Raw genomic sequence first — 26,369 nt, 5'->3', positions numbered from 1 at the left:
GGAACTTGCTGTGTGGCCCAATCTGACTCCCAGTTCACATAGCTTCTCCTCCCTCTGCTTCCTAATCCACACTCAGCTTCCTGCTTTTCAAAATGACCTAGGGGTGGTGAAAAGCTCTGGAGAGAAGCAGGGACAACTTCCTAGAACCCAGAGGCCAGAGCACGTGGGAGGGGGAGTGGGGAGTTGGGAGCTCCTGGGGGGAGGGGTGCTTGGGCTTAGAGGTCTGGAGCCTCTTCAGGTTTCTGGAAGCAGCATTAAGTGCAGGATAACAAGGAAGGGCTAGTAGGAAGCAGGTACAGGTTCTGGAGAACCCCAAGGATGGCGCCAACCATAATGGAGGCAAGACTGCTGGAAAGACGAGGTCCAGTTGGGGGTTTGTCTGAGCTGAGGGGCTGGAGCCTCTGAGACCTGGGTTCAGGCCTGGCAGGGGGGTGGAGTAGCTGAAGAACATTGTCTCTGCCGCTCAGTCTGTGCCCAGTTACATTGAGGACTCAGGTGATCCTTGCCGGGATTTGGTTCACCTGCATTTTGGAATACAGGCCAGTCCCCACACCAGGTGGAACGTAGCTAGCAGTCACCCAAAGATGCACAAAGAGCTGCCAGCAGATGGCACCAAAGGCTTGCTCCAAAGGAGAGTCTCCGGCCGGTCAGGCAGGTGCCCCCAAAGAGCAGATGCCTGAGCAGCCTTGGTGCCCACTGCTACCTTGTCAGGGGGTGTCTTTCAGGCCCAAGCCCTCTTTCTGACATTTCCCTCATCTTGGAACAAAGTCTTCTATTTCCCCTCTGGTTCGTGTTCATGGGCCTGCTGAACACTTCTACTCAGAATGGGCTCCTGGAAAGCCAGCTGGATGCAAGGCTTTGGGCTATGTAGACGACCTCTGCACTCCCTCCCAGAAATGTCTCCAGGGCCACTTTGGTTGGGTGTGGAGAGGCCAAAGCACCACCTGCCAGTGGGCTGCTCTCTGCTGGGCAGATCTTTGGAGAGGTATGGCCAGGCTTGGTGATATACATATGGGACCCCAGCACAGGAGAACGTGGAAGGATGATTCAGAGTTCTAGGCCAATGAACTATCCCAGGAGAAGAGGAAGTTTGGGAATTGGGGCACAGCACTTTTACCCCAAGAGACAGACATGTAAGTTGATAGGCGACAAATGGTTTATTGACATAGCGATGGAGTCCCCGCTCTCCTCTCTGGGTCTGAGGCTTCATCCAGAGCTGGGAAACTCACCAGCCACCAGCACAAAGGCTGGTGGAACTAGCCAGAGACAGCTGTTGTCCCAGGCTCTCTGGGTACAACGGGGCATCTGCAGTTAGGTCCATTCTTAGATCTTGAAAGAAGAAAGAATACAGCATACTCGATTCCAGCAGGGCATCCAAGACCTCCTGTCCTGGAGCCCTGAGACCAGGTTGTTCTTGGGGTGCTAGCAGCGTGAAGGGGAGTGTGGGCAGATCTGAAGGCAAGGTCATCAAGCTGGCCAGCTGGATGCATAGGCCCATCCTGCAGTTAGGGCCCAGCAGACATGGGGGCAGGTGAATGGAGAAGCAAGTAATCCAAGGGAGATGGGTGGAGTTGGGGCCCAGCCTCATAAGGGACAGGAGGCTCCGTGTGCACAGGGAAGGCCAGGGGAAGAGGCCTTGCCCACCTGGAGAGTCCTGGGGCCTTGGCAGCAGGTTGAGGAGGGACTGGCACTGCCAGGTACAGGTTTGGCTGAGGCTGGCCTTGGTTTGGGGAGGAGAATATGGGTTGGGGCTGGGGTTGGGGTGTCAAACGAGCCACCCACAGGTGTAGCTAGGCTCATGCACAGGGCTCTGTCTGGAGGCCAGTTACACCCAGCCCAACTGTGTCCTTGGTATAAAATAATACACATATAAAAATAATACTCCATGCATTAGGGTTGGGCCCACTACAGGTGCGGCCTCCCCTGTCTCTGGTGAAGTCCGCAGGGTGGTTTAGCTGTCCTCCGCTCTTCTGAACTTGTGCATAAGCTCCTCCAGCTCTGACCCGCTTTGCTTTTTCTAGAAAAGAGAGACTGGACCTCAGCCGGGAGTTTGGAGAATAGGGTGTACAGGTCAGGGCCCTGCAGATTTTTTTTGTTTTGTTTTCCCAGTGACCCCAGGAGCAGGTGCTTGTGCCAAGAAAGGAACTCAGAAACAGGCAGGAGCTGCTCACCTCCAGGAAGGCTTTCTGAACCGTAAGCTGGCTGTACACGCGACTGCCCTCTTCCCCGCACACCTTCTTCAGCTCCTCCTTGTTGAGGGAGAAGAGCTGGGGCCCGGTCAAGATGCCCAAGTTCTCCACGGTCCTAGGGGCAGGTGGGGGTGAGGGCGGGGCCGTGGGCGGGGTGGTGTCCTCCTGGCCCCGCCCCACCGGCTGTGCACACAGGGCTTACCGGCCACTGAAGCCTTTGGCTTCCAGCCAGGCGCGGACCTCGTCGGGACCTGACTCGAAGGTAAGCGGCAGGTGCACTGGCTGGCTGCGTTCCACGCGGAAGTGGCGCTGCGGCTGTGCCTTGATGTGGCTGATCTTTTTCATGAGCTCGTCATTGACTTCGTCCATATGGTGGATTAGCTCTGTGGGGCGCACGCTCTCAGCCCATCCACCCGGACTGGTTCTTTGTCTCTCCCTTAACCCCCCTGCCCCACTCCCCCCTGCACTTCTGACCCCAAAATGGCTCTACTCACCTTCTTTGTTCCCTGCGAAAATTGGGGGCACTTTGTGGGTGGGGCTTGCAGGACCCCAGTATTTCTGGCCAGACTGCAAGGGGTGAGGAAGAGGTGAGGGGCTATTAGGACTTACCCGGGACCCCATGTGTGTGGGCCAGCCCTTCCTTCCCTTGAGTAAGACCCCAGGAACCCACACAGCCCTGGGCCCAGCTGGGGGGGCAGCAGGTGTGTCCAGGGCTCAGGTTCAAATGTCACATTGAGACCAGCCGCACCCCTGACCTTAGGGGCTCTGACTGTGCTGTAGACAGAATGGAGCCGTGGCAGGCGGTCACCTGTTCCAAGGGGGCAGCCACGTCCTCCTGCCGAGCCTCCGCCAGGATGTTGGAGGGCACGTAGCCTGCCTGGCCGCTGCGATTCCGGAGCTTCCACCACTGCCGGCCATCCTCCAGCACCTGCCAAGGTGTCATAATGTCTGTGACACTCACCAACACCCTTGTGCAGACCTCAAGCACTCCTAGAGTCAGATGCTGGGGCCGCTTGCCAAACCCTTCACAGAGCAGAGTCGTCCAGGTGTATAAAGCCCAGCTCTCCATCCTCTGGGCACCATCTCGGTCTAACCGGCTACCCAGTACCTGCCTGCCCACCCCAGGACTGGGGACAGGGTACCTCTTAACCTGATTCTGAATGTAGAGCTTCCCCCATTCTGCTCCACTTTCTGTCCCAGAGTGGGTGACCTGGATTCAGGTCTGGCACAAAGAAGCTGGTCCAGGGTAGTACTCTTGGGTGGGCATGAGTGACAAGCCCCCTGCTGGCTTCCATTGAAAGGCTACCCACCACGGTAGACCTTCATTCAGGGATTGCCCCAGACATCAGAAGGCAGCTCAGTGGCTCGGCCAGACTGTGGTGGGGGTCAGAGAGGCCACTGGATGCCCAGTAGGAAGCCCAGGTCAAGCACCTGGGAAGGTCCCAGGCCACGCCCCACTCCCCCTGTAGAGCCCAAGCCCTCACCTCCAGGACCTCATCCTTGAGCACCGAGAGCTCGTTGGCGTTGCGTGCTGTGAAGTCATAGAGGATCTTCACATACTTCGTCATGGCTGGTGTCGTCTGGTAGCCCCTGCAGGACCAGGAAGGGTTGAGGCCCAGGGCCGGACTGGGGTCTCTTCCTGCTTCCCAGCGGCAGCTGCCTGCCGTTCTGCAGCCCAGGTTGCAGTGCAGAGAAGCTGTGCTCATCAGCCGGGAATGGAAACTGTGACACCCCAGCAGGCAGGAGGGGGCAGAACAGGCTTCACGAGACTGGCCCAGCCCAGACTGTCTTAGGGAGTCTCTTGCCCTGCTCCTCTGAGGGACTAGAACAAGAGGTGTGCCTAGGGAGTGACAGGGGCACACCTTCCCAGCTGACCACAGGGCTAGGGTGATTTTCAGTCATAACCCCCTAGAGGCAACTAGGTGTTCTCTCTGGAAGCCTCCCGGTACTGCTGCAGCAGGGGTGAGCTCTGGCTACTGGTATACCCCCAGCCAGGTCATGACCCTGGTGCACCGGACAGGGAGGAGGAATGGGGGTTCAGGTCTGTGTATAGACAGGCTGAGAATGTTCCACACACGTGGTCCTAGTAGGCATGCTGCATACCAAGCTCAAGAAGGCCCAGGAAAGGGACTCTTTTGTTGGAAATTGTTTCTAGCCCTTGAAAGGGAACCCTGGGACTACTGGGTAGGAGGAAGAACCAGAGGCAGGGGAGATAAAAAGGGTAGCCCCATTTCTTGGGCTTCTGTCTTATTCACTGTGAGATATAGGATGCACAGCAGGAGAAGGGGATAACCTGGGACCCTCAATCTGTGTCCTCCAGCAGCACCATAGTGGGCAGGGCTTGGTACAGCTGTTGTGTGTTTCTTTCTTTCCTCTTTTGGTTCAGTGAGTTTCTAACCTTGATTGTAATTAATTAATTTTTTGAGACAGGATCTCCCTATGCGATGGTTGGCTGCCTGAGACAGAGATTTGCATGCCTTTGCCTCTGAGTGCTACGATTAAAGGTATGCACTATCAAACCCTGGTCTTTCAGGGAAAGGAAGAACAGGGTCTCACTCTGTAGCCCAGGCTAGCTTGTAACTTCATGTAGCCTATGTGGTCCACGTTGGTTGTTCTTGGAGTCTGTGCAATGCTTTTGCTTCAGTCTCCCGAGTGCTAGGATTTACAGGCACGAGCCATCACACCTGGCTTTTTGGTTATTTGAGATAGGGTCTCACTAAGTAACCTCGGAAACTTGATCTGGAGCGTACTGTGTAGACTCAGAGCTCTGCCTGCCTCTGCCTCCTGAGTGCGGGGATTAAAGGTGTGTGTCACCACGTCCAGCTTCCATCTCTTTCTAACACGGATTGTGAAAAAGAAAGTAGATGTAGCCAGGCTGATGTAAAGGAGCACACCTTTAGTCCCAGCACTCCGGAGGGAGAGCCAGGCAGATCTCTGAATTCCAGGCCTCTCTGGTCTACAGAGTGAGTTCTAGGACAGCCAGGGCTATACAGAAAAACCCTGTCTCAACCCCCGCTCCCCCCCCCAAAAAAAAGTTAAGAAATACAGAAGAACTGATGTGAGTTAAGGTTGTGAAAGCATGTGTGGCTTGAAGAGTTTCCTTCAATTGTATGTTTACAAAGTTAAGAAGAAAATTGGTGGCTAACACAGAACATACTCTGGTATTTTTAGAGGGTTTTTGTCACATCGTATTTTGCCTGCACATTGTTTTTACCCTGCAGGACTTTTGCTTATGTATTATGGTTTCCGATTTTGTGTTTTTATAGGATTTTTTCGCACATGTTTCTTGTGCTTTTTTTTTTTTTTGCTCTCTCTTTTTTTTTCTGCTTGTTTGTTTCATCCTATTCTTGCTCATTGTTGTTGCTGTTATGAGAGAGAAAAATAAAGGGTGTGGATTTGCATGGGTGGGGAGGATCTGGGAGGAGTTAGGGGAGGGAAAACCATGATCAGAATATATTGTATGAAAAAACTGCTTTCAATAGGAATTAAAATTATAAAGAAAAAAAAAAAAGAAGAAAATTGGATTCTCACTTGGAAAAGAAATGCTTTACGCCAGAACAAGGCATTTGGCACCGTGTGGTGGCAGCGCACTTGAAACAGTGCCCGGCTCTCGCTCTGCATGGACTTACCTGTTAGTGTGTGGGGAGCTGCCCGGTGGTGCAATGTCCTCTGGGACTTGGGGTTCAGAAGAGAGGCTGTGCTTTGGGGAGTGTCGGACAGATAGTCGGCTCTTGGGAGTCAACTGTGGGGAAAGCAGGGAGCCCGGGCTTGATGTGGGGTACAGGCTGAGTCAGAGTGACTACGTCACGATGAGTCTCAGGTCAAGGGACACAGGGGGAAGCTTGATGAATGTGCTGCGACCTAGCATCAGTGAGGACAAAAGGCCAAGGGCCCAGGCAGGTGGTGAGCTAAAGGTGGCCTGGCATTACAGGGGTTGGGGCAGCCTGCACTGGTGCTTTAGGAGCCTTGGGGGTAGAAGCTGGCGGGCTGGGGAGGTGAGGGGTGGGCATGGGCTGGGCTGGAGTCCTGACCTGATCGCTGGGCACAGATGCCAGCCCCTCTACTTCCCAGGGAGCCTCCTGTAGGACATCCAGGGGTGGTTCCCAGCCGCTCTGGAACTTGGGCACATAGAGTGGCACCTGCGGCTCCCGGGGCCACTCAGAGCTGTGGTTGGCAGTCCAGGTCAGTAACATGCCCTGCCAGCACCAACCCACCAGGGGCCTCCATCTCCCTTCATATGTTGCCCCTTCTCCATACCGAGGCCTCATCCAGGTCTCCCCCAATGATTCCCACAGCGCCATCTCTTTGGGGACCAGGTGGCCACGCAGGAAGCTCACAGCATCAGTGGACAGCAAAGGGCTGGAGACAGAGCGCGCAATGTCTGGGCCGCCACAGGTGTTGACGATCTGGACATAGTGAGTTTCAGTTGGGGGCCCAGCCCACCAAATCCACTAGATCCAGCCTACTACCCACCTACCACGGCTCTATAGGCTGGCCCTCTGGGAGGGACCGCGGCCTCCTGGGAACTTAGACAGAGTCTGACTATGCTAAGGTGAGCACTTGTTTCCTCCACCCCAAACCCATCAGAGTCTATCACTCTGGTGCCCCAATCCCATCCTGCCCCAACCCCAGTCACCAGATCCAGAGGCCCGAAGAGGAAGTGCACCAGCTCAGCTGCACTAGGGTTTTGGATGTGCTTCTGAAGCTTTGCCTGGGGGCGGGAAGAGCAAGCAGGTGACAGATGGCATGTGCGTGTGTGGGCCCGTGTGACGCCCCACCCTCACTACCAGCACAGGGCGGGGCTGACTCACCAGCAGGTTGATGGCCAGCTTGGTTTTCTGGAAACAGTCGACAAACTCTCCTTCCAAGGGGGGCCGTGCTCGAAGTGTGAGGACGCCCTCTGGCAAGATGTGGGGGTTGTGAGCCTCGGCCCCCACTGAGTGCCTGATGGTTCCTGCCTGTTGTTAGATACTGGTCCCATCCGGACTTGACTTCCCTCCAGCTCAGTGTATGCCCACCATTTCCTGCCCCAGGTTTGTCCAGTCCTGCCCTGTTACTGTGGTCAGTACCTGCTGGCCCCTTCTTGCTCTTCTTCTTCCCCTTTTTCCGCTGGTTCAACTGCTTGAAAGCCTCAGCTGCCTTCTGGAGCCGGGCCACAAACCATTCAATGTCATCCAGGGCAGAGTTGAGGATTTGCTGAGGTTAGAAGAGGAACCAGGGGTCAGCCATTGTCATCCCCACCTGTGGGGACACTTTGGCAACAGAATGAGCCAGGCCCAGTGCTAACAGGAAGGATGGAAAGGAGTCCTGGGAGGCTGGGCACCCACCGTTTCCTTTTCTATTCTCTGGGCCAGCACGGCCCGTGGCTCCTCGTCCTGGGATTCCCTCCGGCGATAACCTGTTCATGGGGGGGGGGAGTAGTTGCTGAAGGCTCTCCATTAACTCCAAGGGGAGTCCCCACCTACCCCCCAGCCTACCTGGTTCACTGAATGGCACTGGCAATGGCAGGCCTACACGATTCTTGGCCTGAGGGGAATCTCCGGCCTGTCGCTGGAAGGGAATGGGGGCCGGGCTCTGTGGAGGGGGCAAGATAGACTGCCGCTGCCGGATTTTCTCCTGGTGTCCCCTAGAGGGGAGAACAAGACACAGTTCAGCCTGGCCATGGTCCTCCTGCTGGGTGCTGCCACCCTGCTGCCCTCACTCCCCAGGCTACTGTGCCCCAAGCAAAAGGGCAAGATCCCTCACTTTCTACACCCCAGGGCCGTACTTTAGGGTCTGCGGCCGCATCTTCTTCCCCAGCCGGTGGTCAGCCAGGGCGCTCTCAATGTCCTCCTGCACCAGTTCCGCCTGGGGGAACACGGGTGTCGAATCAGCTTGGCCGACTGGCACGGTGCCCACCCCTGGCTGTCCTGCCTTACCTCCACCTCATCACAGTGAAAAAAGTGGATGTCGGGCTTGTTCTGGTCTGAGTCCTGGCACACCAGCAGCAGCACGGAGGGGTAGCGCAACTGGTTTAGCACTGTCTGGCTGTGCTGCACAGTGGGCAGCGGGAAGTTCTCCAGCTCCTCCTGGGGGAGGAATGTGATGGGTCAAGCCATGCCTGACCAGCCCCGGATATGGATGTAGGCTGCCATTGCGAGCACACTACCTATGTGACTGCCACCCCAGGAATGAATGGATACTCCTGGCCATGGTATGTGGAATGTGCTACACGCAGAGGAACACATGTGTAACTCGCAGGTGCAAAACACATCAAATGGCGATGCCCCAGAGCATAGGCCTCTGGGACACAGCCAGCTCATGCTCTCTATAGCCAGCAAGGCTCTTGCAGAGAACGGTGATGCCCTGATTGGTCAGCAACCCAGCAGGTTCTGAGCTAAGCCAGTCTAGGTTGCCCAAAGTGGCCCAGACTCTCAGCTGGGTCCAGTTCTCCCTAACCATCCTCAGCCCCATTCCCTTCCACATGGCCACACACATCTGGATGAACTGGACATCTGGCCCTGCCTCTGCCCATCAGCTCCCAGCACCTGCTGTTGTCAGCCAGTACCTGAGACTCAACGTCCAGCAGTCGCAGTGACTTGTCATTCACCTGCAGCAGCACTTCCTGGGCCCAGACCTTCTCCTTGGAGCTCAGCTGCACCAGCTTCCGGATGGCATCATCCACTGAGGCAATAGCCTCACTCTTGTCCATGATGAATGTGGCCAGGTGCTAAGGGAAAGGTCAGAGGTCACGGATGGCCACAGATCTTCTACTGCTTAAACCATGGGCATGGGAGAAGGCAGTCTGGGAGCCTCAGACAACTGGGGATCCTCAGTGGTCACAGCTATGCCTCAGGTGGGAAGAGTCATCTTTCTGCTATAGTGTGTGTCTTTGTGGGTCATGATTGCTGACTAAAGTCTTCAGAAACTTTCACATTGGGGCAAGGGATGGCTCAGTGAAAGAACAGTAGCTGCTCTTTCAGAAGACCAGGGTTCAAGTCTCAGCATCCACATGGCTGCTCACAACCCTCTGTAAGCCCAGTTCCAGGGGCTCTGATGCCCTCTTCGGACCTCTACAGCCACAAGTCACACATGTAGCATACAGACATATACATGCAGGCAAACACCCATACATCTGAAATAATAAAATCAAACCATTTTCCAGACTGGCTGGAGATGGTGGTACATGCTTTAAATTCTCATGAGGCAGAGGCAGATAAACCTCTGTGTGTCTCTCCATTTTGATACTGTGATGCAGGGACAATGGCATTTAGGAGGCTTAGCCTTTGCCCTCACTGCCCCTGGTCTCCCTTCCTTCACAGATGTTACCTTCCATGCTGATTTTGTTTTTATTTCTTTCTTTCTGTCTTATTGCGACAGGGTCTCATTTATCTCTAACTGAAACTTGCTGTGTAGCTGAGGATGACCTTGAATGTCTTCAAACTTCCAGTAACCCTCTTTTAAAAAAGACTTATTATTTATACAGTATTCTGCCTACATCTCATTATAGATGGTTGTGAGCCACCACGTAGTTGGTAGTTGCTGGGAATTGAACTCAGGACTTCTGGAAGAACAGTCAGTGCTCTTAACCTCTGAGCTATCTCTCCAGCCCACTTGGGCCCTCTCCAAAGCCCCTGCCTAGTTTTGTTTATGTACATAAAGAGTGACATGCATTTGGGTGGGGGTGGTGCACCCCTTTAGTCCCAGCATTCCAGAGGCAGAGACAGGCAGATCTCTGTGAATTAGAGGCCAGCAAGGTCTACAGAGTGAGTTCCAGGACAGCCAGGTGTTGGGGCTTGGTCTGGTGCTAAACACTGGCCCTCAAGATCTGAGTACTGCACTAACCTTGTTGTGTAAACCTAAGACATTATTCCCGATTGTTTAATAAAAAACGCCTGTACCTGGGCAGGGCAGGAGGAGGTAGGTGTGGTTAAGTTTCCCTGCCTTTGGGGACAGGAGAATCACAGGAAGGGGACAGGCAGACACAGATGGGAAGAGAGGAGAGAGGAGGAAAGCCACGACAGGTTAGTGTGGAAAAGGAACCACGTGGGCAGAGAGGAAGGACTCCGAAGGTGGCGTGGAAAGGATTGATCAGGATGAAGGCTAAGCAAGTATTTATAAGATTATGGATGGAAGGTAGCCCAGATAAGAATGTTTAGGGCAGATGGCAGTGATGGGGGCTGGGAGGTGGATGGTGAGGTTATTGAGATAATGAAGGTGGAATTATCTGTCCAGCCCAACGCGCTTTAAGGCGTTTATAAAATCTAACAGGTGTCTGTGTCTTATTGATTGTGATAGTGGGTTAAATAATATCAGCACAAGAATTATAGGGCAAATAATAAACAACATATAACCCAACACCATTTAATTTTCAACAACAGCCAGGGCCACATAGAAAAACCCTGTCTTGAAAAAACAAAATAAATAAATAAATACATAAAAAATATTATTAAAAGATAACACCGAACAACAAAACCTGAAGAACAGAAACATTAAGTCTACAGAAGAATAAGCAATTTTTAGTTTAGTTTTTTTTTTTTTTTAAGTTTTATTTTATGTGCATTGGTATGCAGGTGTCAGCTCTCTGGAAACTAGAGTTACTGAAAGTTGTAGGCTGTCATGTGGAGGGTGGGGATTGAACCCAGGTCCTTTGGAAGAGCACATAGTGCTCCTAACCACTGAGCCATCTCTCCAGCCCACATTTTTTAAAATATATATTCTATAAGTGCAGGCTTATTAGGAGCAGCTAGGGAGGAAGAGGGAGAGGGGGGATACTTGCTGTGGGGAGGGGAAGGTTGGGTAATGGGAGAGAGAGAGAGAGAGAGAGCAGGAAGGGGGAATGGGAGAAAAGCCATTAAAAAAAAGTTTTATTTATGTATTTGAGCACTCTATTTGCATGCATGGCTGCATGACAGAAGAGAGCATCAGATCCCATATAGACGGCTGTGAGCTACTGAGTGCTTGCTGGGAATTGAATCTGGACCTTAACCACTGAGCCATTTCACCAGCCCTGTTATAGGTTTTGGGACAGTGTCTTGCTATATGGCCCAGGCCCTTGAACTTGGAACTCTCTTGCCCACACCTCCTCATGCTGAGATTACAAGCGTGGGCCACCACACTGTTTTAAATAACTTTTTATTTTTTTATTATTTTATTTATTTATTTTGAGACAGGGACTCATTGTTGCCCTGGCTAGCCTGGAACTCAACTCACAGATCTCCACCTGTCTCTGCCTCCTAAGAGCTAGAATGAAAGGCACACTATTTTATCTTTTTTTATTCTATTTCTTTGTTTGTTTGTTTGTTTGTTTATGAGACAGTGTTTCTCTGTTTATCTCTGGCTGTCCTGGAACTTGCTCTGTAAACTTGGCAACCTTCTGCCTCCCAAGTGCTGGGATTAAAGGGGATGTGCCACCACTGCCTGGCTCTGTTATTTTGTTTTATTTGGTTTTGAAGACAAGGTCTTAGCTTGCAGCTCCGACTGTTCTGGAACTGGTCTGTAGAGGAGGAACTGCAACTGAACTCTGAGATCCACCGATCTCTGCTGGGGTTAAATATGTGTGCCACCATGCCAGGGCTGGGTTTTGTTTTTGTTTTTTTTTCTTGTTTTTTTGTTTGTTTGTTTAGAAGAGCTTTATTAAGATGAAATGAGAAAAAAATATCTTGGTTCCAAAGAGGAAATAATGTCTTTTTTGTTTTGTTTATTTTAAAAGGGTGTTGTTGCTATGTAGCTCTGGCTCGCTTGGAACTTGACAAGACCAGCTAGTCTGGGTGGTGGTGCTACATCTTTAATCCCAGGGCACTCAGTATGAAAAGGCAGGAGGATCTTTGTGAGCTGGAGGCCAGCCTTGTCTACAGAGCGAGTCCAGGACAGCCAAGGCTGCACAGAGAAACCCTATTTCAAAAAACCCAAAGCAAAACAAACAAACAAACAAACCAAAAACTTAAAAATTTTCAAAGCTGGGCATAGTGATGAATGCTTGTAATCCCAGCACTCGGGAACTGGAGGCAGGGGGATCAGGAGTTCCAGGTCAGCCTGGGCTAGCTTTGAACTTGTTTTGTTTTTTTTTTTTTTTTAAGACCTATTTATTTAATTTATGTATATAGACACTGTTTTCATGCACACCAGAAGAGGAAATCAGATTCCATTGCAGATGGTTGCAAGCCACCATGTGGTTGCTGGGAATTGAACTCAGGACCTCTGGAAGAGCAGCCAGTGCTCTCAACCGCTGAGCCATCTCTCCAGCCCCCAGCTTTGAACTTGTAGTGATCCTTTTTTCTCTATCTTAGTGGGATTACAGGCCCGTGACACAAGTCCTCTGCAAGAGCAAGCACTCTTAACTCTGAGCAGTCTCTCCAGTCCCTAATGTAACTTGAAAAAAATTATGGTGAGAGTGTTTTGCCCGCATATATATATATGTGTGTGTGTGTGTGTGCACTGGGTTGTTCAGTGTCTGCAGAGTTCAGAGGAGGGCATCTGATCCCCCGGAACTGGTTTGCCATGTGGGTGCTGGGAATCAAACCTGAGTCCTTTGCAAGAGCAGCCAGTGTTTGTAACTAATCTATCACCCCTAATGTAACTCTTTAACAAAGTGAATTACGTGAAGTCTGACTGAATTTTAAAAACTGCACTTTTAAAAGAGATTGTTATATCAAGACAGGCATGGAGGCTGGAGTGATGGTTCAGTGGTTAAAAGCACTGTCTGCTCTTCCAAAGGTCATGAGTTCAATTGCTGGCAACCACATGGTGGCTCATAACCATCTATAATGTGAACTGATTCCCTCTTTTGGCAGGTGTAAATGCAGATAGAACACTCATATACATAAAATAAATAAATCTTTTTTTTTTTTTAAAGTCAGGCATGGTGGCACATGCCTTTAATCCCAGCACTCAGAAGGCAGAGGCAGGGGGATATTTGTGAGTTCAAGGTCATCGTGGGGGTCTACAAAGCAAGTCAGCCAGAGCTGCTACACAGAGAAACCCTGTCAAAAAAAAAAGGGGGGGGGGGAGTATGCCTTTTCCCCTCTCAAAACTACTGCAGGTAACCCACAAAGATACAAGATTTAGTACAGGGGCGATGGCTGCAAACAGGTACAGTAGGGAGTAGGCAGAAACACAGTGGGATAGGAGGCAAGTCAGGCAGGATAAACACTGAAACAAAATGCCACACAAGTGACCAAACAAAACCATGCTGCTAGGTGACCAAACAAGTCTCAGGCAACGCCAGGAGACTGAAAGCACAGAGGCTTTTGACCTTAGTGGAATTAGAGCAGAGATCAATACTAAAAACTTCAGCAGGGTGTGGCGGTCCAAGACTGTAATCTCAGCACTTGGGAAGTACAAGAGAGCAACCGGGAGTTCAAGGTCCTCGTCAACTACGTAGGGTTCAAGGTTGGGGCCCGGTCTCAAAAAAATTCTCAAAGCTGGGCATGGTCATGAATGCTTATAATCCCAGTACTTTCAGACTGGACCAGGAGTTCCAGGTCAGCCTGGGCTACAGAGTGAAACCTTGCCTCCAAAAAATGAATAAATGAATGAAGGAATGACATAGAATAAAAATAACTTATGGGTCAAAAATGAAGTCACTGCCAGGCAAATGCCTTTAGTCTCAGGACTCTGTAGACAGAAAGAAGTGGATCTCTATAAATTCTAGGCCAGCCTGGCTATGAGATACAGGTCAGACAGGAGTACATAGTAACACCTTATCTCAAAAAGAAAAGAAACAGCCAAGTCTACACAGAGAGTTTAAACTGTCTTGAAAAATCAAAACCAAACCAAACCAAATAAAAAACAAAACAAAAAATGAAGTCACGGGGGCTGGAGAGATGGCTCAGAGGGTAAGAACACTTGTTCTTCCAAGGGTCCTGAGTTCACTTCCCAGCAACCACATGGTGGTTCATAGCCATCTATATAAGATCTGGTGCATAGGCAGAATGCTGTATAAATAATAAATAAATCTTTAAAAATTCCCTCTCAGTTTAAAAAAAAATGAAGTCATAAGGAAAATGTGAAAGGATCAAAAAATATTTGGAGCCGAATAAAAATTTTACATGTCATTAATGTTTCACTGAAATCTATAGCTTTCAATAAATATATTAGGCTTTAGAAAAAGCGCTTAAGATCAGTTATCTACGCTTTTACCTTAACAAGCTAGAAAACCTTGTTGACAGTGTGGTTTAGTGGTAGGAGCTTGTCTAGCTAGCACAAGGCCCTGGGTTCCATCACTGGCACTAAAACTAAACAAGCAAAGCAAGCAGAACACAATAAAACAAGACCCAAAGTAAATGGAAGGAACAAAAATTAAGAAGAAAAATCCATAAACTAAGCTGGCTGTGGTGGTGCACACCTCTAATCCCAGCCCTCTGGGAAGCAGAGGCAGGTGGATCTCTGAGTTCCAGGCCAGCCTGGTCTACAAAGTGAGTCCGGGACAGCCAAGGCTACACAGAGAAAGCCTGTCTAGAAAACTAAACAAACAATCTACAAACTAGTAAACAATCAACATAGAAAATTACATTTAAAAATCAAATAAAGCCCACAGTTAACTCCTTAGCAAGTGTGATTAGAGGCAACACTAATATGGAGGGTGGAGTTTGCCTACAATCACATCACTCTCGGACGCAGAGGGAGGAAGGTCCCTTAAATTCAAAGCCTGCCAGGTCTACACAACAGGTTCTAGGCTAGCTAGGGCTAACTTGAAAGACCCTAGTACAAAACAAACAAACAAACAAACAAACAAAAACAACTACAACGACAATAAAAAAAAAGAAAACCTAGCCAAATAAACAAACGGACAAAGGAAAATACCCTGCTGATTTTCAAAAACAAAAGGAAAGGAGGAACATTACAAAAAATTACACAAACATGAGAATAAAACTTCTGTATGAAGGAAATCTTGCAGGCCAGGCATGGTGGCTTTATCCTAGCATTATCACACCTTTATCCTAGCATTCAGGAGAAAGAGGCAGGCAGATCTCTGTATGGTTTATAGACCGAGTTCCAGAACAGCCAACATTACAGAGAAACCTTGACTCAAAAAGACCCCCTCCCAAAAAAACCCCAAACTACAACAACAACAAAAGCCCAAAACCAAAAACCAACCCGCCCTACCCCTCAAAAAGGAAATCGTGCACTCAGAAGACCTCTGGTAAATCCTAAAAAAATATTTAAGTAAGAAACAATATGCTGCACAAACTTTTTCTGAAAATAAAGGTGACAGGAGGACTTCCCCACTCTGTTAGGTCAACGTAGCCCTGGTATGCAAACCTGCCACGGCTATTATGTAGAAGATTGAGATCAATATCTCTAATGGACTTTTTAAAAAAAAGATTTATTTTTTATTTTTATGTATACAGCGTTCTGCTTGTATGTATACCTGCATGCCAGAAGAGGGCACCAGATCTCATTATAGATGGTTGTGAGCCACCATGTAGTTGCTGGGAATTGAACTCAGGATGTCTGGAAGAGCAACCCGTGCTCTTAACCTCTGAGCTACCTCTCCAGCCCCCGGACATTTATTTAAAAACAAAAACAAAACAACAAAACAAAACAAGTCTTCAGAGGGCTGGGCTGGAGCGATGACTCAGTGGCCAAGAGTGGTTAAGAGTCTGCTCTTCAGAGGTCCTGAGTTCAATCCCCAGCAAGCCCAAGGTGGCTCACAACTATCTATACTGGCATCTGATGCCCTCTTCTGGCATACAGGTGTACATGCAGATAAAATATTCAAATAAATCTTTTAAAAAAAAAGTCTTCAGGGCTAGAGAACTAATTCAGTGCTTAGGAGCACAGGAACCAAGTTCTCACAGAGCAACCAAATTCAGTTCCCAGCATCCACATCAGGTAGCTCTCAACTGTCTGGAACTCTAGCTTCCTCTCTGACCTCCTAGGGCACATATGCAGACAGTACATACACATAAATAAATCATAAATAACTTTAAACGTCTTCAATGAAATGTTAGCAAATCAGCCTATGAGCACATACAAAGTATCTTTCTTGTTTTTGCCTAGCTCATGTATGCTAGGCAGGTACTTTACTACTGAACCATATCCCTGGCTCCGTTAACAATTATTATTTATTTCAGGGCTGGGTGTGGTGGTGCACTCAGGAGGCAGAGGCAGGCAGATCTCTGAATGTTTGAGGCTAACCTAGCATACACAGCAAGGTTTGGGACAGCCTAGGCCTATCTAAACAACAACAACAAAAACCCAAAATGCTATGTATGTATGTATGTATGTATGTATGTATGTATCTATCCCCTCCATCCATTTGTTTGTGTATTTTCCTGTGCATGTGTGTGCATGTGTGTGTGCTTGTAGTTCAAATGTGCATCCAGCAACCCATGGAAGCCAGAAGGGGGCATTAGAAGTCTTGGAACTGAAACCGAAGATAGTTATGATCTGCCATGTGGGTCCTGGGAATTGAACCCATGTCTCTACAAGAGCAGCAGGTGCTTTTTTGTGTTGTTTAGTTTTTGGTTTTTTATTTTTATTTTATTTTATTTTTTTTTTTTTGAGACAGGGTTTCTCTGTGTAGCCTTGGTTGTCCTGCATTCACTTTGTAGACCAGGCTGGCCTCACAGCAATCTGCCTGCCTCTGCCTCTCAGAGTGCTGGGAATACAGGAGTGTGCCACAGTACCTGGTTCATTCTTTTTCTTTTGAGACAAGGTCTCTTTCTACATTTTCTACGTAGCCCTGACTGTCCTGGAACTCACTATGTGGGTCAGGCTGGCCTGGAACTCAGAGTTTCCTACTTCTTTCTCCCAAGTGCTGGGATTAAAGGAGTGTGTCACCATGCCCAGCTGTTTGCTTCACTTTTGATACAGGGTCTTGCTCTGTAGTTTAGGCTGCTTGGAACTTGCCAAGCAGATAGCCTTGCATTTGTGGTGATTCTTCTGGCTCTACCTCTGAATGCTGGATTATAATTATGTGCCAATATACCTGGAAGACATCTTGAATGAATGAACATAGCATAAACACCAAAGTTTATTCAGCATTCAAAACCAATTCATAATTTTGTTCTTTTTGTTTTTATGAGACATGGTTTCTCTGTGTAGCCTTGGCTAGTCTTGAGCTCACAGAGATCTACCTGCCATTGCCTCTGGAGTATGGGAATCAGAGGCATGCATCCTTACCGCATGCCTCAGTATGTTTTTTTTATATTAATAGCAGTGAACAAATCTCAATAGCTTTAGGAAAAAACATTTGACAGAATTTAATACCTTTTATGCTAAAGAATTGAAAGAACTGTCTCCAAAAGCATGTGACAGATAAAATATAGAATACAATTTCATTATCTATGAAGACAGTCTGAACTATAGGGAAATCATTAAATTTACCAAAGTCTTAGGACACGTGACAACCATACTAAAGTTTAATTGTTTAGCTATATGTAAGCAGAAGATAATTAGAAGGTGAAGTTTAAAAATATAGTGCTATGGTGCTGTAACCTTGGTGGATATCACAGCTCTCTATTTGGGCTTAAGATTCTATTAGCAGGGGCTGGAGAGATGGCTCAGTGGTTAAGAGTACTGTCTGCTCTTCCAAAGGTCCTGAGTTCAATTCCCAGCAACCACATGGTGGCTCACAACCATCTATAATGTCAACTGATTCCCTCTTCTGGCAGATGTAAATGCAGATAAAACACTTATATACATAAAAAAATCTTCTTAAAAAAAAAACAAATATTCTATTAGCAAGAGGAAATCATGTCTAGTAATGAAAACACAGCCAACCACCCAAGACTTATGAAGTTATAGATCTTAGAGGAGAAACTGCAACTGCCACTTCATTACACCAGCATAATCCCTAATTACATTTTAAATATTTGTCCTTATGCTCACGGATAAATGTAGTCCTCACCCTTCAACAAGGAAACGTCTCTTTGCAACAAAGGGAGACCATTACAGAAAACCACAACCAATCAAAATGTAGAGCTGTGGAGCCCAGTCCCAAAGATAAACCTACCAAGCCGTTCCCACACCTAAAGCTCAGGTAACATTGCAGAAGAAAGAGTAGAAAGATTGTGTAAGAGCAAGAGGAGCAGGGAGTTTGCTGTGAGATTGCGTCTCCTAGACTCATAAAGTTTCACTAACATGGCTGCCTAAGCAGGAGCTGAACACGGGTAACAACGGTAGACATGCCAGAGTGGATGGGGAAAAGCCCACAGGGCCTCAATCTCAATCCTGTAGGCAAAGAACTGCAGGCAACTGAGTAAGGCTGAGAACGGGAGAAATAGGCTTCCCTAGGGCAGAGCACATCTACTCACTGTCCTATACCAAATGGTCAGCCCTGAAAACATACATACACATGCGTAACATCGTACAGACTGAGCAAATTGTATGTTTAGAAATATATATGTATATACATGTATATGTATATATATAAAACAACAATTAATGAAAAACGAGGCCATGAAATTGAAAGAGAGTCAGAAGGGTATATAGGAGAATTTGGAGGAAGGAAAGGGAAGGGGTAAATGATGTAATTATACTATAATTTCAAAAAATAAAAAGGGGCTGGAGAGATGACTCCGTGGTTTGAGTACCTTTTGTTCTTGCAGAAGACCCTGGTTCAGTTCCCAGCACCCACACACCAGCTCACAACTGTTTGTAACTTTAGTTCTAGGGAATTTAATGTCCTCCATGGGTACCAGACACACATATGCTGCACATACATACATACATACATACATACACACACACATACATACAGGCAAAACACTCATACATACTAAAAAGTAAATAAATATTAAAAAATTAAAACAACACCAAAAGGAAAAAACAAAAACAATACCATTGGTGCCGGGTGTGGTGGTACAAGCCTTCTATTCAGTACTGGGAAAGCAGAGGAAGGCGGTGAAGCTCTATGGAAACCATCTTAGTCTAAATAGCAAGTTCCAGGTCACTCACGGCTCCGTAGTGAAACCCTGTCCCAAACCAAAACCAAAACCAAAGCCACAATAAAACCACACTATTTATGTGGTGAACATGATGTGATAACCATTGTACTAGGGAAACCTCCCATAGTAACATTTGTAACCAAAGAATAATTCAGATATAAATACGACCTCCACAATGAAAGCCAGAAAACATTGTTTAAAAAAAATTAAAGAAAGTTAATAAATGGAGAAACATCCCATGTTTGTGGATGGGAACACAAAATATTAAGATGACAGTTCTTCCTAAACAGGTAATAGATTTGACTCAATGCCAATCAAATGCTAGCAATGTGCTTATTCATTTAATTAGAAACAGGGTCTCAAAAAATAAAATAAGATAAAGCTAATCATGGGCCTAGATGCAAAAGACTACAGTACCATGAAAACACAGAAACTGTCAGTGTTAGGCAAGAACTCCTTGGAGATTAAAAACAACAACAACAACAACAACAGAGCCAGTAAGACGGTCCATGCCTTTAATCCCAGCACTCAGGAAGCAGAGGCAGGTGTCCTGGATTTGGCTTTGTAGACCAGGCTGGCCTTGAATTCACACATCCGCCTGCCTCTGCTTCCTGAGTTTGAGGCTATCCTGGTCTACAGAGAGAGAGAGAGTCCAGGACAGCCAGGCCTATTGCACAGAGAAAGCCTGTCTCAAAAAACCAGAACCAAACCAAACCAAACCAAAACCAGAAAAGAAAAAATAGTTACATTACTAGATGTCTCCAAAATAAAACATGTCTGCTTATCAAAAGACAATGACACACATTAGTTAATGGATTGCCAACTGGAAGAAGATTTTTGTCTATTTGTTTTTGAGACAGGGCTATAGGTTTGTAGCCCTGGCTGTCATGGAACTCACTGTGTGGACCAGGCTGGCCTTGAACTCACAGAAATCTGCCTGCTTCTGTCTCCTGAGTTCTGGTGGAGTAAAGGTGTGGGCCACCAATATCAGCTTGCCTATCTATCTATCTATCTATCTATCTATCTATCTATCTATCTATCTATCTATCTATCTATCTATACAGTCTCTGTATGTAAGCCTGGCTGTCCTGGAACTCTCTGTGTAGACCAGGCTGGTCTCAAACTCTCAAACTCACAGAAATTTGGCTGCTTCTGCCTCCACCTCCTGAGTGCTGAGATTAAAGGCATGTTCTACTAGGCTCAGCACAGAGGGAGCTATTTCTAATCCTCGTGTCTAACCATATGCTCAAAATACTTCCATAAACTCAGGGCATCGCTGCACACTTGAGTCGGGGTAGTACTGCAGGAAAGCCTGGATTGGGCTACAGAAGAGGTGAGGGTGCTGGAACTTTCTTCCATCCTCTGTACATGGATCCCCCCACAAGCCCCCCCTCCACACGCACACAGAGTTTCTCCACATAGCCTTGGCTGTCCTGGATCCTCTGCTTCCCTAAATGCTTGGGTTACAGGCTACCGTACCCCAGCTCATGTTTTTTGTTCTTTGTTTTTTTTCTTAAGAGCTCCTGAAGCAAAACAGAGGTGGCTGTAACTATAGGACCTCCCTTATAGGGTAATATTCCCAAAAAGATACGTGTTGGGGATGCAAGACAGATGGAATTGTTAGGGATGGGGGTGGAGGGGGGGATGGCTTTGAACTCAAGGTCTGAAAGACACCCAGGAATGATGGAACTGTTTTATGTTCCACTCTGATGGTAACAGAACCTATTAATTAACCCTATTAATTTGTTGTATAAAAAGTCAGGAAAAAGTCAAAAGAAGCAAGCATGGCCTCAGTGACCTCTACTGCTTCTCAGCCTCTTTCCCTGGGCCTCAGTCTTTTCATCAGAGAGAGGCAGAAAAACCTTAAAGAAACCCCTGCCCTGCTGGCTCCTGAGCAGGAAGAAAAGGTCCCCGAAGCAGCTGGGCAGAGTCAAGCAGTATGGACCAAAGTCCAGAAGCCAGGCTGGACGCCCCACGTAGTTCCTCACCAAGGAGGACAAAGTTCCCCTTCTGAGAAGAGTGGTACATTGTAAAGGAAGAGGTCAGAGCCGACCTGTCTGTGCCTCCATGCCCTGTCCTTGGACACTTGAGTTGCTGTGGTTACCTTATCATGACCCATTGGCCCAGGTGGGTGGTCAGAACCTTGATTACCCAAGATGGCAGGGTTGAGGAGCCATGGGGATACCTGATGGCTCTTCTGGTCCATTCTACAGACAAGGAGGCAAGGTTCTGAGGACAGCAGCCTGCCTTACTTTGGGGGTAGGGGTCCTGTGTGGTATGGGGGGACAGCGGAGAACCAGCGATACATGGAATCCACCGCCAGTGCTGGCTACTCTGGGGCTCCTCTCTCTACTTCTCTGTCATTCCTCATTATTATCTTACAAGCTCGATCTACAGCTAGGAACCCAGTCAGCTCCCAGTCCCAGGAAAACCATTTTAAAAGACAGTTCTTGAATTCTCCGTGCAAATTCAAAGCGACTGGGAGAAGGGCCACTCAAGTTGGCAGCTGGTCAAAGGGCACAGGTCATGTCTAGACTCAGCAGTGCCATCCAGGCTCCCTGTGGCACTCAATAAAGAGTGTCTTTGTTCCATCATGTTCCTGCCAGTGCAGTTCCTTGTTTTGGGGCCAAGATGACAACTTCCTTCCATGGTCTTTTCTGAGCTGCACAGTAACATAGGTGATGTCTCAGCACCCTGGGTGGTGTGGGCCACGGGTACCAACTCCACGCAGGCCCCACTATGAACTCCCTCCACCTGGAGGAAGCTGTTTCACCACGATGGCTGGATCCACAGGGCAGTCCTTTGCTCTCCCTTCCCACATCTCCCTGAACCTCTGTTTCTCCAACCTTTCCCAGGAACAAAGGGAACGGGGTATTTCCTGGTCCTCACCTGGACATGATACTGTGAAGTCTCATGCATGATGACATTGGAGTTGGAGTACTTCTTCCTCTGCTCTGGATGGAGAGACAGATGTCATGCACCCCAAAGAGTTAGACCCAGTCTAGTGAGACTGGACCCCCAGGGGTGACAGGGGAGAATAGAGCTGAGATGAGAGGTGCTGTTCTTTGAACTCCTCACAGCCATCAGGAAGGACTGCAGGCTGGGGAGTGGCATTGAAGCTCCTGTGGGGACAAGGAGGATCCACAGGAGGCCCTCTGGCTTGGCCCCATGATGGGCCCCACTGGGGACCTGAAGCTCCAGGAGACAGGGACTTATTCAGAATGGGAGGGGGCAGCCTCTCACTGAGAGTTTGTTTGGGTGAGGGGCAGGAAACTCAGTCTTCTCTAATGGAGTCTGCCCAGTTTCCTAGGGAAGGAGTCCAGGCCAAGGCTCCCCTATCCTACCAAGCTACCACCTTTCTCTGGAGCTCTTGCTGTCCAGGCCTCCAACTTCCAGCATCTAGTAGTCAGCATCCAGAGGCACAAATGAAGAGCATGGTTGGGGAGGGGCACAATGGAGCAGAAGTAGCTTTGGAGCAGATAGCTGGCAGCCAGGTCCCCTCTGACCCCACCTACTCGATCGGATTGCAAGGCTGCGCGGTAGAATCAATATTAATGCTCCCTGAATTATTCGTAAAGGCCTCTCCCCTTACAGTGTAGTGGAGAGCATTTAGTAGCCAGGGGCCTTGTAGAGAGATATCCAAAGTTCTCAGTGAATTAGGATCCAAAGGCTTCCCCTGGGCACTTAGAACCACCCAGGCTTGGGGCAAGCAAGGATGAGACCACTATGGTCACACTCATCCTCCTTAAGTCCATACCGTCCTTAAACTTCACTCACCAAACAGGTCCTTTGCACTCATCTTGGGCACACCATAAGACCGGCCCAGACTGCCACTGCAGGGGGAGAGGCAGGTGAGGGCAGGGCTCATGTCACACCCCTCCCTGGGGACTTGGGGGGCGGCAGGACAACACTTACTTGGCAGCTCCTGGGCAGCAGCTCATGGACCCTGACTGGCTCATGGTGTTCCAGTGGCGGCCAGCGTCGAGGGCAGACCTTAGTCTGGCTGGTGTCTAGGGCCTAGTGCCTGGCCTCCACCTAAGGACAGAGGAGCTCAGCTGACACTTTCTCCCGGCCAGGCTATGCCTGGGTCTCCTTTCTCATTTCTGCTTCACAGCCTGGAACCCTCAGTGCCTGGCCAGACACGCCAGGTAGCAGAGTCCTCCAGACTCATGCCATTGCTGGTGGCGATGGAGACCTATCTGGCCTCAGACTCTTGGTTCTGTGCAGAGGTGCTCCCAAGAAGCTGTCAGGGAGGCTCTGATGGAGGGGCTGGGTGGGGAGCACACTGAGGAGAGAGGACAGCTCCTTCAGAAGCTGAGGCAGGTGAGGGGAAGGCTAGAGACCTAGAAGGGCACAAGTACAGAGGAACCCCACTATTCCAAGGGACCCCGGTATATACATGTGAACATGCCCACAGTGACCAGCTCCTCCAGATCCGGCAAACAGACCAGCCCTTGGCTCCCTCTTGGGAGACCCTTGAGAGGGTGGGGGGAGAGAGAAGTTTTGGGGGTGACTGGTCTCCCCAGTACAAATTCAGATGATCGTAGATATGCAAAGCCTGTCCATGAGCAGGATTCCCAGCCCTGCCCTCCTCTTGGCTACATTTTTGGGGAAACTGAGACATAGCTATGAATGTGAGCAAGCTTTTCTTATAAACTAGTCCTGGGTTCTTCTCTAGACACAACAGAAGCTGGTGGCCTGGGCCAGCCTTACATCAAATGATGACTCCGGGTACCTTCAGTGATAGGCTGCCTTCAGGCCACCGGAGAAACAGGTAAACAGTGTTTCTATGTTTCTAACTGTCCTGCTGGGGCTTTACAGCCAATTCTTCCTAATGTTCTGGGTCCAGATACACAGACTACCTCTGTCTGCTATTACCAGCAAAGCCACCATCTCTCCTAGCTAAAGCATTTGACTGGTAGGGCCACCAGTCAGGGTGCTGGTACAAGGGCTCAGGAGAAGGCCTTTAGTATTCTAGTATTTTCTGGTTTGACCAGGTCTTGAGGGGTGGGCTGCCAGGAAGGGAGGCCTTAGCTCTTACCTGTACCGGCTCTCCTGCAGCACTCCTGCCCCCACTCCAGGTCCTAGCTTATGAGAAGAGGCTGGGCCAGATTTCTAGGTCCACCTATCCATGGAGAATGTCCGGAATGCTCCTGACCTCAGAGGGTAAGCCCTAGTGTTTGCTTAATGGGATTCCTGGCTAGCTCAGCCAAGGGCGCCAGGCACGTGGGGCCAGGAGTACACAACCAGGACAAAACAAACTTCTGGAGACCCAGGCCTGAAGGCACCTAGACTCGGGACAGGCTTGGACACGCAGCCCTGCCCTTGGGGGAATATAGGCCAGGACCTTTGGCCTAGGGAAGAGGGATGACACTGGGGCTGCCTCTAGCCTGCAAAAGGCTCACTCCCAGGAGGCTGCTACAGCTGAAGAGGGGTGGGAGGCAGAAAACCCATAGAATCCATTGCTGGTGAAGATGAAACACCCAGGCCCAGGCTGGACTTCGGTTTTACTGTAGCCATTTTCCGGTTTGAAGGGAGGCCCAGCATGCTAGAGTGTTTGGTAGGTTCAGCAGTGGAAGGGGAGGAGGCCCTGGCAGGGCAAGGAGGGCGGAAGAACTGGCTCCAAGTTCAAATTCCAGCTCTACATGCTGAGTGACCTTGGGGAGGGGTCAGTTTAGTCACCTGGGCTCTTGGCTGTCCTTGTGGGAGCAGGGTGTGGCCCTGGAAAGGGATGGGGGAGTCCCTTAGGTGTTAGCTGGGTCCTAGTCTGGGAACAAAGTTCAGAAATCGTCAGGTGGGAGCGATAGAGGCTGAGATAACTGGAAAGCTCTTGGTGGGAGGGGATGGATGCACCTGAAGAGACCCAGGAAGTCTGGCTGGGAGCGATGGGCCACCCAGCTCTAGATAACAGACAGGGCTAGGAGAGGTCAATGCACAGGTCTAGGGGTGGGAGGGCCCCCAGCAGTGCCCTGCCTCCTCAATAGGTAAAGGAGGCTGCCAGGCGGCAACAGCGGAGGTGGTCTGTGGACACGCCTCCCCCCTCCCTACCTCTAGAGATACCCTCATTGTAGTTAGTAGTACAGACTTGTCAGTCCCGGGGACCTTAGAGAGCCAAGCTGTGGATAGCCATAAGTCCTCCCACCAGCCGATGGCTCCCTGCCGGGATCTACTCCCAGCCCCTACCCCCATCCCCTGAGACTACACATCCTAACTTTGACCTGAAGACCGGCTAAGCCTGATGTTTCCCCGGCTCTTGGTTTCTTTGGGGCTCAGACAGCAAGGAAAGGCCAACCTTCAGGCACTGGGTGGTATGGGTGGTATGCCCATGCCAGGGTGAGAGTCTGAAGGAGGTCCAGCCTGCTGGATGGAATGAAGGCCCTCCCTTCCTCACCACCTCTCTTGTCAACTGCCAGGTTCCCCTCATCCGCCCCAGGGCTGGGAGGGGTCCGGGACCAGGGCGAGTGAGTCACACACCACTGGCTTAAAAATATCACTGAACCACTGGCCGCCGCCCGCTGGACCGATGGGGCCTCAGCCGAGCGGTTCTTAGACTAAAAGCCCAAGAAAGGCTCAGGCCCAGCCTCTCCCCCAAGTTCCTACGCCCCACTCCCCACTCAGAGCCCCCAAACCCAGGTTTAGCTGTCCCCAGAGTCCGGCGATCCCGGCCATCCCAAACCTCACACTCAGGTGCTCTCAGCTCCCGGTGCTGGGTTGCCCTCCAAACCAAGCGCCCGACCCAGAGTCTCGGGCCAGAGCTCCACATCCCATGGCCACTCTGGGAAACTGAGGCCCAGTTGGGCAACCTCCCTGGCTGAAGCGCTCACCTGCTCTCCGTCAGTCAGCGCCTGCGTTTGCCTAGTCCCCTAGGTCAGTTTGTCCGCCGGCCCGTCTGTCAGAGCCTCAGCAGCAGTGAAGCTCCCTCTCCCCCGACAGGCGGGACCTCTGCTGGGCCGGATAGGCCGGGGCGGGGCTGTGAGAGGAGGAACCTGAGCGACAGGTTACGGAGTCACCCGGGAGTGGGGGCGGGCCTGGGACAACCCCCACTCCCACAACACAGTTCCGCCTCCCTCGCCTCCTTGTGCCCTCCCAGCGGTCCCCAAAGCACCTGGGGCCCCTCCGTAGCTGGCCCTAGAGTGCAGGGTGCGGCCCCAGCTGCTCTGACTGGCCAAGCTGCAGTAGCAGGTAGGGACATGGGCCTGCTTGCAGAGACAGTATGGGCTGAAGCCGTAGGGAAGTCTCAATCAAGCCGCTATCCGGTGCCCTCCCACCCCCCCTCCCAGTTGCACCGGGACAGAGCTCTTTTGTG

General features: G+C 49.8%; 1 protein-coding gene across 1 annotated transcript; it reads right to left on the bottom strand.

Moving 5' to 3' along the window:
• Positions 1-1,138: 1,138 nt before the first annotated feature.
• Eps8l2 (EPS8 like 2) lies at positions 1,139-26,034 on the bottom strand. The gene is made up of 21 exons (XM_021646223.2): positions 25,888-26,034; positions 22,979-23,098; positions 22,841-22,896; positions 21,953-22,017; positions 8,737-8,898; positions 8,108-8,257; positions 7,957-8,036; positions 7,667-7,815; positions 7,517-7,587; positions 7,259-7,385; positions 7,001-7,089; positions 6,826-6,900; positions 6,447-6,595; positions 6,221-6,353; positions 5,819-5,931; positions 3,674-3,779; positions 2,998-3,117; positions 2,684-2,756; positions 2,392-2,572; positions 2,172-2,304; positions 1,139-2,017 (listed from the first exon to the last, which is right to left on the bottom strand). Exons 2-21 carry the CDS (start codon positions 23,020-23,022, stop codon positions 1,952-1,954), a joined length of 2,142 nt encoding a protein of 713 aa, XP_021501898.1. The 5' UTR covers positions 23,023-23,098; positions 25,888-26,034; the 3' UTR covers positions 1,139-1,951.
• Positions 26,035-26,369: the final 335 nt, after the last annotated feature.

This window comes from Meriones unguiculatus, chromosome 1 (assembly GCF_030254825.1).
Source record: "Meriones unguiculatus strain TT.TT164.6M chromosome 1, Bangor_MerUng_6.1, whole genome shotgun sequence".
NCBI lineage: Eukaryota > Metazoa > Chordata > Mammalia > Rodentia > Muridae > Meriones > Meriones unguiculatus.
Note: the sequence above shows the minus strand (reverse complement) of the source record. Positions and strands in the feature narration are given on the sequence as shown.